The sequence below is a fragment of the Notolabrus celidotus genome, chromosome 1, assembly GCF_009762535.1.
Source record: "Notolabrus celidotus isolate fNotCel1 chromosome 1, fNotCel1.pri, whole genome shotgun sequence".
Lineage (NCBI taxonomy): Eukaryota > Metazoa > Chordata > Actinopteri > Labriformes > Labridae > Notolabrus > Notolabrus celidotus.
The window spans coordinates 21,833,201-21,844,728 of NC_048272.1; the positions used below are offsets into that span (position 1 = coordinate 21,833,201).

The 11,528-nt window shown below is 39.5% G+C and overlaps 1 protein-coding gene across 1 annotated transcript; it reads right to left on the reverse strand.

Annotated features, from left to right (window-relative positions):
* Positions 1–424: 424 nt before the first annotated feature.
* gpr37l1a (G protein-coupled receptor 37 like 1a) lies at positions 425–10,099 on the reverse strand. Its single transcript, XM_034678846.1, has 2 exons — positions 9,234–10,099; positions 425–3,561 (listed from the first exon to the last, which is right to left on the reverse strand). Exons 1-2 carry the CDS (start codon positions 9,900–9,902, stop codon positions 2,536–2,538), a joined length of 1,695 nt encoding a protein of 564 aa, XP_034534737.1. The 5' UTR covers positions 9,903–10,099; the 3' UTR covers positions 425–2,535.
* Positions 10,100–11,528: the final 1,429 nt, after the last annotated feature.

Here is an 11,528-nt window from a genome sequence, read left to right on the forward strand (position 1 = left end):
TCAAAGCTGAGACATTTGACTCATTTATGTTTAATGGTGTGTTGACGTCAAAGCTCTGAGAAGGAGAGCTGAATGAGGACAGAAATATAAACATAAATATTCCTGCACAAGTCCCGTTCACCACCACTAAAGTTACCGTCAATGGAAATGTTCACTTTAATGTGAATTATAATGAATAACCTGCTGGGATTCTAATTTGCATAACCACCTGTTAACTATATATCACCCATTATACTTTACTGTGTTCTAAAATAGGTGTTAGTTTGCAGAACATGCAAAGTTAGAGACTGGTAATCTAAGCTGGATCTGCTCGTAGTCATCCTGGGCTTTAGCCCCGTCTCATAACAGCATCTGTGCAGGACTGGAACAATGAACAAACAGCAAAAACTTCCACAATATAAACCAAACTTGAGGCAGATAGAGATGAAGTTGAACGTCTGCAATCAATCACTTTAATGACGTGAAAAACAGGCATTGAATAAACACACTGAGAGATGCAAAATATATTTCTTAAAGGAAATCCAAACTTTACTAAACCAAGAATAAAACAAGTACAAAAATAGCTGAACTTTCTGACTACATTAATTCTGATTGATTGATTTCTGATATCATTTTTTAACCTGCTGTCAGATGTTTGAGCAGCAACACCATAAAGAGAAAACAAACAGCTCAGAAAGTTCACAGCAGGCTGTAACAAAAGTCTCATTACGTCAACATCACTTAAACTCAAATATCCAGTGTGTCTCTCCGTTACAGTACTCAGAGAAGGTCATACAAATATCCTGAATGAACATTTCAAATGTTAAAGTCTATAAAATGTAAAAGTATCTCTAAAAAAGGTCTACAAGAAGAGGATTAAATCCATCGTGAAAAACACATCTAAAGTTCATACAATCCTCTAACGCTGGTTTAACTCTTTACTGGAGTGTTTCTACTTCACTTCATAAAGACTAAGATTTAAAGCTCCTGTCAGGAGTTTTAGCTGGTTTTAAAATAGACTCTTTGTGACCTACAAAAGCAAACAAGATCATCAGCCATGAAACAGGCTGAGTGATACGTCTGACTGTTTAAAGAAAGGAGGATCAAATCTTTTAACAGACAAAACTAAAAAAACTAGAGTACCACTTTGTCCAGAGGGGACGCCAAACATAACCAAAAGTTCCTCACAGGAGCTTTAAATTACTACTTTTTTTTTTGGTAGTTTGTCAAATCTTCTATCAGTTATAATAATGTATTCAGGAAGTAGAGTAAGAGATCAGTTACATATGGAAGAGATCTGATTGGTCAACACACAACAAAATCAAAGATGTCATCGAAATTACAGACGCATTTCATGGCTCAGCTTTCCCTCCGTGGTTGTGAAAATAGCTTTGATAGAACGTGTTTTATGAACAAACACCACCGTTTTAATAACTCCAAGCAGGTGAATTCTTATATTTTTTCATCTGGGAGCCCTTCTACACGTCTGTCTGACAGTCCGTGTTCCGGTTTTCACTAAAATAGTTTGATTGAGTTAAAGTTAGAGCCCTGATTGGAGGCACATTATTGTCTGATCTGTATTAAAGATGAACGATTGTTAAAATCTGGGCCGATACAAACAACAATATTTAAAATAGCAATTGAGCCATTTATGATGATAACTGTTTCTTGCAACAAGTCTTTATGTTTGCTGTTTTTCAACTCCTTTTAATTTATCATTTTATATTTATTTTAATATTCTATTGTTTTATTTATTTCTAAATTCAATTTTATTATCTTATTAGAATCTTTATTACTTTTTAGGTGCTTTTATTTATCTTAGACTTTTATCTTTAACTTTTTCTATTGTCTAGACTCGTCATGACTTGTCTTTATTTACTTATTTCTTAACTATTTCACCTTGTTGCAATTGGTGTGCATTAGTCTCAATTTTTATATCCATTTGTGCTTTATGTTTAGACAAGATACATTAAATGTTTTTCTTTAATCACTGTAAAGCACTTTGAATTGCATTTGATTTGTGTGAAAGGTGCTCTATAAATAAAGCTTGATTGATTTTATTTTAGGTGAAGGTAGGATTAAGTTGGATAATTGTGTACGATCCACCCTCTCCTCGCCCTGTGGTCGGTTTGATTTAGAATTTAGTTTTTGTATGTTTACAAAGTCAAATTGTCACTACTTAAGTCTTAAGTGTCTGTTTTCAAATGAGATATAAGATTTTACATATTTAAAATGTTGCTCCTCTTGAAATGTTACTGGAAAATGTGCATGTTGCTTATCTTTCGCAGAGATGATGCTTATCTCCCACACTGCCACACTTTCTGTCATGTTTGAACATGAAAAAAAATTTCTTTGTCCAAAACGTGACGTCTTCTGCCCCCAAAAACCTCTCATCTGAATCAGAAGTTGAGAGTTCTAGCTTGGCAGCATTAACTTGATGAGACTTCATGAATACAGCATCGTTATAACTGACAGAAATAAAGGATCAAACTAACAAAGTGAGACCCAAGTAGTGAAAAACTTGACTGGTCCTTGTGTAAAATGCAGTTCTGTTCCTCAGCACGGCGTCCCGAGAGCCGTCGTTGAGTCTTTCGCTTTGTCGTAGCAGACCACTGGTTCTGTGGCCAACACGCTCTTCACCTCCTCTTTGCTGGAGGGAGTCAGGGAGGACGGAGTGGGCGATGTGGGCGAGGAGGGGTTGGAGGTGGCTGTGGTTGAAGCAGATGAAGATGAGGAAGAGTTTCCGTCTGGGAGGCACTCTTCACAGCAGCAGCAGCAGCAGTCCATGAAGGCCTGACCCAGCGAGCGGCACAGGAACAGCAGCAACACTGGTGTCAGTGAGCACCGCATGAACAGCAGGAACTGACCAATCAGACTCAGCGCCGGCAGAACGAGAGCCGGCAGCGCTGCTGTCATGTGGGTGGAGATGTACGCCAGCGTGATGTTACAGATGCTCTCTGGCAGGTTGCATGTCACGTACAGGATTGTGAGAGCCATGACAGTGGAGCGCAGACGATGCTCTCTCACATGCTGCTTCTTCTTTGTCGAAGAAGAGGAAGAAGAAGAGGAGGAGGAGCATCTGCTGGTCACCTTTTCAGCTGCAGGTTTCTGTGGTAACCGTTGAGCTAACACCTGCCTCGTCACCAGGTCGCAAGCCAGAGTGAAGAGCAGGGGCAAACACAGGTAGCAGCCAAAGATCCACCACATGCGGGCCTCATGGTAGGTCAGCACCAGAGAGTATATGCTCTCTGGGAGCTCCACAGATGGCTCACGGATGCAGACGTCTACCTTAAACGAGTCCGTTCGTGCTCTTAAGGCGGCCATCAGCGATCCCGCCGGCTGGCTCTGGTGCAGGCCGGAGGAGAGGGACTTCAGGTTAACGGGTTCCTGAACAAGCTGCCACAGGAGGAGCTCAGGGGCCGCCAACACCAAAGAGCCCACCCAGATAACGGAGAGCTTGGAGAGGATGGACTGGCAGGGCTCCACTTTGGGCGACTGGAGGGGCGTAGGGCCGGTGGCTGCATGGAAGCGATCGATACTGAGAGCGCAGAGGCTGAACGTGGCCACGCCCAGAGAGGTCACCTGACAGAGGAACAACACAGAGAAGAGGGCAAGGTTAAAGGCACATTTTGTAGGCTGCAAAAACTCAAAACTAAGGAAGTCATTTATTTTGTAAATGTCTTATTTCAAGATATTCAAGCCAAAAATAAGCCCTGAATTATTTGTAATTAGTAGAATAATTTGCCAATGGAGTATAAAAAATATTTTAAAAATACTTTGGTCATAATCTGGCCGAGCAACCCTGAGAATGAAGCTCTGCATTGTTTCTGTAGTCCACTAACTGAGCGATTTAATTTCCTCCCATGGTTATGTAACGGCAGGAGTGTTTTGCTTCGGCATGCATGCAAAACCACTTCCATTTCCGCTCCTTGGGCTTTCTCCTCTGCTAAGTGGTTTTACTTCGGCGTTGCAGAGTCAAGAAGTCAAACGATAGAGCCAGACAAGCCAACTGCTGTTATTCGTTGCAAAAACTAACACAAAAGACTACAGTCTGTCCCAGCGTTGGAGAACCAAAGAACAATGTGTGGCTTTAAGACAAGAAAGTAAGAAGAGCACTCAAGCGGCAACCTCCGGTCTAAAATATGAGTCCAATGTGGAAGTGCTAAAAACTGCAGTTCATCGAGGATCCGCTTGAGGCTGGCTCCGGAAGTACCGGAAACCACGATCTTTACAGCAGAAATAAACATGTTTACAGCCTGGTATAAAAAACGAGTCTAGTCTAGATAGCTCATTTCTCGATCGGCACACACTGTACGGGGAGTGATTTTTTTTCTAACGTGGCACTTTCGAAGATATTGAGATTACGAGTCTTCCAATGAGAGGCACAGCTGACTTGATTGACAGGCGGGAACACTGTAGCTGTTGGCTAGGAGGCTCATCACTCGACAGCAGCAATATGGCTCCCGCTGATGATTGGCCTCAAAACAACGCTTCAGAAACAGATGTGTGAGGTCACGGATCCTACGTCCATATTTTATACAGTCTATGGGTTTAATGCACTACTCAGTGACATGCTTTTGTAACAACAGCTGCAGCATTTCCCCCCTCCTGTCCAAAATCAGATTCTGTCTCATATTAGCAGTGTACTGGGGCGAGTTCTTCTGGAGCGCTCGCCAAGTTTGTTATGGTGTTTTTTCCGCCCCTGCATCTGTCGGCACCGTTCTATAACCTACACCTTCAGAGAGCTAATCAACACAGTGCCTCATTATCATAGCATCCAAACCAAGGGAAGGTTCCGGTGGCTGGTGGTGAGGCTTTCAGCAGTGTGTCTGCCCCCTGGTGGCTGGCTGCAGTATAGGTAAAAAAATCTGTCTCAGTCAAACTTTAAAAAATAAATACACGTTGTACGAATGTTTCTCACATCCGTATGCTGTGGTGATATGTAGTTAGTATTTGACTGTTTTGTGTCCAAGGCCTCTTTATTCTGAAAAGTTATTTTTCGTTAGTTATTAGAGTTTAAAAAACGGGTTTTTACTTCCGGGTTTCCTTTGATTCACAGCCGCCGTAGAGGGAAACTTCAAAGGACACACAGCGTCTTATGACGCTACACTGTAGGGCAGAGCTCGTTACAGTGGCTTTACAGGCTCTGGCTGCACAATGGCGGAGCCCAGGAGCGGGATTTTTTGGCTTCAGAACTGTACATCGGGAAGAGGCGGAGCAACGCTGTCCATTTTTATTTACAGTATATGATCCAAACCCACTCAGATCACTGCATGAATACTGAAGTTAGAAACTAAGAGGCTGCAGATCCTCCAGAGGCTGAATTTGAGATGTTTTTTGCAAATAATTAATAACCTGGTTTAAAAGAAACATTATACTGATTGCTGGCTTTTTTTATATTATTCTATCTTCCACAAATAATGTAAATATTATTATAACTTTGTAAGATGAACTGTCCAATCTGCTTCTTATTTCCTCTATTTATCTTTGCCTTCAGTACTTTCTTTCATATTGCTTATTCTCTTTGTTCTCTACACACTATTTGCTGTTGAGTGAGCTTAATCCAAACCCTCCAACACAGTTCTGTCTAATTAAACTTCACTATTTACTACGATAACAAACCTACATCCAGCTTTAACCCACAGTCTGTCCCACGTACTTTCTTCTTTTCATGCTGCACCAGTGTTTCTCTTCTGACGTGACCTGTAAGCACAACTAAGACCTCCGACAGACTCAGACTTCCTGCAGACGGTCTCCAGTGAGCACAGGAAGGTGTTTTGTTGCTAAAGAACAGATTTACAGCTTTTGTCTGCCTTGTAATGCTGGCCTGTAGGGAAATTAGCCAAAACTACAGTAATAAGGCCACGGTTGTAACATCTTTAGAATACAGGAACAGGGAAATAAAAGGAACCCCGGAGGGAGAAAGAAAGCCATTATGTTGTTTAACAGCTTTAGGTCTGCAGACCAGGGACAGTTATTGGTGCCTCATGCACATTAATGTCTTTATTTTTGGCCAGAAACACGGACTATCATCATAGAGTCGTGTCCTCCCTCTGAGGAAGCTTAATGAACACAAACGGCAAAGACACAACTCAAGGTAATTAACAGAGAGCTCTGATTATCATGAAAATAGTTGAACTAACAGAGCACAGGGGCAGCTGGCAGCCTGACCCCCTTTCAGCACAACACAGAGAAGCTGCTAAAAAGCACTTAAGAAAACGTTAAGTAATTAGCAAGAAATTAATGCATTGATTAGCATGAAAAAAGGTGAGCAACAAAGAAAGAAGGAGGCCAGGAGGCTGACCTTGTTAAAGACGGATTCATACGAGCTGTTATTACGAACGACTGAAACTCTACTTCAGTGACTAAAAGCTCTGTGGGTGTGCCGAGCGGGTTTACAGACAAAACACAAGATTTTAAAAGGCCGGCAGAGTCCAGAATGAAAGAAGAGACTGATGGAGCCTCTGAGAATCCAACAATGAGAGACCAAGAGGGAGAGAGAGCTCCCCATTATCACTCTGTGAGGGTGATTAACCCTCTAATGAAGCTAAGGACCGTGAAGACTTTAACTCACCTATAAGTATCCAAATGACAGGTTACAGCAACTTTATATATTCCTTGAAGAAGTAATTAGCAAGGCAACTATTGACATGGTTAACTACCTTTAAGTTTTATTTCCAACAACCAAGCTGTGAACTGACTTCTTGACTGAGTCCATCATTACATCAATTTTACATATTTGTATCATTATTTCTTTCTCCACTTAAAACTCCCTCAAGGAACTTCCTGTTTGTGTTGATTTTGGTGACCCCAGGAAAAAGTAACATAAGCTTCCTTTCCAGTGTCTGGTCTGACACCTACCCCTTGACAGTGGTTGCAGGAAAAATGACCCAATAACAACAGTCAGTCTTGTTGTTGATGGTCTTTTTACTTTTGCAGGTCATAAAGAGAAATCTCTGTTAGTATCAGTCTGTTTCATAACCAGTCAAAAAACTCCTAACAGGAGCTTTAACTTCCTTCACAGTAGAAATAATGCTGTTTAAAAACTTTTCAACTCTAGTTGGGTTTGGATTTTCCTTGTGGGTTTTCAGTCTTCCTGGTTTCATTTTGTAGATTCCCTTGTGTTTCATGCCTTGGTCCCCCCTTCCCTGTCCTGTGTTGGATCACTGTAAGTTTTCCTTGTGTCTTCTGTGCGTTTCTTTATCCTTGTGTTTCCAGCGTTGTCTTTTGTATTCAGTTCTCTGACACTTTATTAAGTTTCGTTTGTACCTTTTGTTCTTTTATTATTAAAATCTGTATTATTCTGAACATGGGTCCTCTTCAGTTTTCCCATCATGCAACTTTGCAGTACACCAAAGTATGATTCTGAACTTTCACTATGAGTCTGTCTCAGTGTTTTTAGAATATTTCCTATTAGATCAATTCAAAAATGATTTAAAATAGAGGAATGTCCAACTTTGGAAAATATGTGGTTAGGGCTCCTTTAACACAAATCTTTTTCTTAAGTAGCTGATGGGAAATATGGAACTTGTTCAAGATATTCTATAAAAAATTATTCAATAAATAAATAAAATAAATAAAAATCATGTTCTATAAAAATAGTTAAATAATAAATAAATTAAATAAATTAAAAAGATATTCAATAAATAAATACATAAATAATTAATTGATTAAATAAAAATAAAAACATTTTTATTTATCACTCATTATTGAGACCTAGTTCTGGTTTTTCTCCTTCTGGACTAAACCTCTCAGTCCCTCATAACTTTGTCTCTCTGTGCGTCATTGTTCAGTCTCGGGAGCTGAAGAAGAGTCCCTTCAAGTGGGGCCCAGCCAGCTCCCCTGCGGTTCATAACAGACAGCCGAAGAGGCCAAACAGACCATAACAGCACGTTTGTTTAAAGGGAAGACTGCTCTGAGTCTGAAACTGAGCAGAAACAAGACACAAGCAGGCCATTCATCACGGAGCTGAATGTGTCTATAGTGAAGAGGAAAACATTAACTGTGAGTTTAACATGAGGGAAAACTTTGGTGACCGATCATTTATCAACACATTAAGGGGTTTGTTGTGGCTGTTGTACTTGTTTGACATCTCTTTGTCTCTTTATGTCTGCATGAGATCTGAGATAATAAATAAAAACACTTAGAAATTGTTAGACGCACCAGTTAGTTTTTATACCGTTATTAAATCAGTGATCAAATTAATGAGCACTGCTTAACCCCCCGCAAAGGAATAGTCACTGTTTTGGGGCGGTCTATAAATAGTTTAATTGTTAAAGTCATTAAACAATTCAAAAGAGGAACCATTCCTTGGTTGAAGCGTCTCCAATGTGAGAAATTAAAGCCTATCTCTCATTTCCAATGTCTTTTGGGACAAAAAAGGACATCAACAAACATCCATGTTTGATTTTGGCAAACAGTGAAGGCCTTTATTTTTTGTTTTGTTTAATTGCTCTGCGATTTCATATTGTGGTTGAGTTAGTTTTTGGTTTCACATTAAAATAAAACATTTTTTGAACGATGGATCAGGAAAATTCACCAAAATAAAAGTCTTTGGTTTTATAACTGGAGTTGATTGGACAACATGTGTAAAATTTCAGCTGTTCGGGTCACATCTTTTCCTTTATTTTCAGTTTTTAAAAAGCAATAAGCAATTTTTAGTGTAACTGGGTGTTGACCAAACATGAACCGTTATCAAATTAACATTAATATTAAAAGCCTTTATTTATTTAATTACTACTATTTTACTTTTCCTTCTATTTCTGTTGATGTATTTCCTTATAATTTATTTATACGTTTTTTTTATCGATTTAATTAGTTTTATTTTCATTGTATTTTTTATTCAGTTTTATTTTAATGTATTAAATTTGTTTTATTTTTATTTATGTATCTATTCCATTTGTTTTGTTATGTTTGTCTTGTATTTATTTAATTTGTTTTATTTTAATGTATTTGATTTTGTTAGTTGGGATACTCCTACTTTAGTTATTTTTCAAGCACGAACATTCAAAACAAATACTTAAACACTTAAAGGCCTTTTACATTTTGGGGTGGAAGCTTCTTGATTGTTTCGAGAAGCAAAAACTTTATAAACTTTGTAAACTGTTAAACTTTGTAAACTTTGTAAACTTTGTAAACTTTTAAACTATGTAAACTTTGTAAACTTTTAAACTTTGTATACTTTTTAAACTTTTAAACTTTGTAAACTTTAAAACTTTGAAACTTTGCTTTAGTTTTAAAGTTTCTATCCTTACCTCCAGATACGGCACGAGCCTACACGACAGGTCTCCTAGCAACCTCTTCAAGGTGAGCTCGTGGAAGACCACCACGGGGAGGCAGAAGAAGAGCACCAGGAAGTCCCAGAAGGCCAGCCCCGCGAGGATGCAGTTCCACGCGCTCTTCAGGTAGAAGTTATGCCACACGATGCACATGAGCGCGAGGTTCCCCACGATACCTGCCGCGAACAGCACGAGCGCGAGCAGCATGACCGCGTAGGCCCAGTATGACCCGTCGGTCACCGGGAACAGCGGGTTCAGGAGCCCGGAGGACCAGTTCCCCGGCCGGGCGGAGGCGTGCCGGTCCACCCGGGGGGTGGTGAAGTACCCGCTCGGATCGTCGTACCTCCTCGGCGGGTCTCTTCCATCCTTAGCTCCCCGGGCCACTCTCTTTAAGTTTAACACTTTTAAAGTTTCAACCCGGTCCAGATAAGTCCTCTCCTTTGTCCCCCGGGCCACTCTCTTTAAGTTTAAAACCTTTAAACTCTCAACCCGGTCCAGAAAAGTCCTCTCCTTTGTCCCCGGGGACTTAGTATCCCCCTCTCGCTGACCCCCCAGCTCAGACCGGGATAACTCCCTGGTTGCGTGGTGGTGCCGGAGCTCCACAGTCCGCAGAAAGAGGACCAGAAGAAACCAAACCGGACTCATTTTTAGGGCTGGACTAACTGTTCCGTGTTATCTGTCTTTATCACAGACATGTGCTGAAATAAACATCCGGCTCCTGGATTAAAATAGTCCATATACTAGTTCCCCTCAAAGTCCCACTGCAGTCTGGTGCTGATGGGGAACATTGGAGTCTGCACTTGTTATTCATCACTTTCAATGTGGACTGAATACTATAGAGATATACTTCCGGTCAGATTTCAAAATAAGAGATAAAGCGGAAGTTGATCATTTGGACAGAAATATGGAGAACTTTTTAGCAATTTTTTCTAAGGCTGCTTTGAATCCACATTTGATTATAATAGAAATTACAGAATTAAAAAATAGTCTGTAGTATTGAAACATAGAAGGGTCAAATTCAAGTTTAACAATTATATTTCTGTATATCTATAAATTACTGAAGAGGATTAGGGCCACTGGAAGAAAAAGTTGGAGGTTGGACCATAGACTGTATAAAATATGGTCGTAGGATCCGTGACATCACCTATCTGTTTCTGAAGAGCTTTTTTGAGACCTATCATCGGCGGCAGCCATATTACTTCTGTTGAGCCAGTGTGACGTAAAGAGGCGGAGTTTGAGCCTCATATCCAACAGGTATAGTGTTCATGCAGGCAGCTGTGCCTCTCATTGGAAGACTCGTAATCTCAATATCTTCGAAATTGCGGCGTTAGAAAATAATTCACCCCCCTCACAGTGAGAGCTGATCGAGAAATGAGCTATCCAGACTACACTCGTCTTTTGTACCAGGCTGTAAATATGTTTGTTTCTGCTGTAAAGATCATCTTTTTCCCATTCATGTGTATGTGGTTTCCGGTACTTTCAGTACCAGCCTCATGCGGATCCTTGATGAACTGCAGCTTTTAAAACTTCTGCATTTGACTCATATTTTTAGACCTGAGGTTGCCGCTTGGGTTGGACAAGCAAAAAGTTTTTTTAAGTGTAATCTTTAAATTCTTTATTCTGAGATTAAAGTCAAAATTCTGATTATTTCTGAGAATTTTAAGTTTGGTGTTAAAATGTGTACGTTATCTATCCAAATTCAAGGAAAACTTGTTTAGATTTAAACTTTAATATCAGTATTGTGAGGGGAAAAAAATCAGACTTTTGACTTTAATCTCATTTTTTTAGATGTCATTTTTTAAATTAGGAAAATAAAGTCTTTTTTTTCCTCAAAAATCTGAGATTCAAGTCAGAAATTTTTGGTGAGAATTCTTAGATTATCTTAAATTTCTTACTTTTTCCACAGAATTCTCCAAAAAAAGTGTGAATCCAGATTTCAGAGGGGGAAAAAATATAGAAAAATTTTGACTTTAATCTCATTTTTTAAATTCTGAGAATAATCTTAGAATTCTTACTTTTTTCTGAGAAAAAAAATCTGACTTTAATCTCGGAATACATTTTAAAAAATTACGCTTTAAAATAATATTTTCGGTCATCCATCCTCCATAGATTTTATCAGTGGCAATAATCCTCTCCTGTAGGAATTTGACGCCCCACATGGATACAGTGAAATGTACAGAAGGGCAACTGAAAAAATAAAACATAAGGTGCAATATATATTTTTTTAATTAATCAGGATTATGATTTTAAATCTCTTTCTTTCAGTGGCCC

Bases quoted from the DNA above. Each gene is read 5' to 3' on its own strand.
- gpr37l1a (XM_034678846.1), bottom strand. From the start codon at position 9,902: ATGAGTCCGGTTTGGTTTCTTCTGGTCCTCTTTCTGCGGACTGTGGAG. The intron at 3,562-9,233 runs GTAAGGATAGAA...TTCCTCTGTCAG, and splicing joins GGCTCGTGCCGTATCTGGAG to GTGACCTCTCTGGGCGTGGC.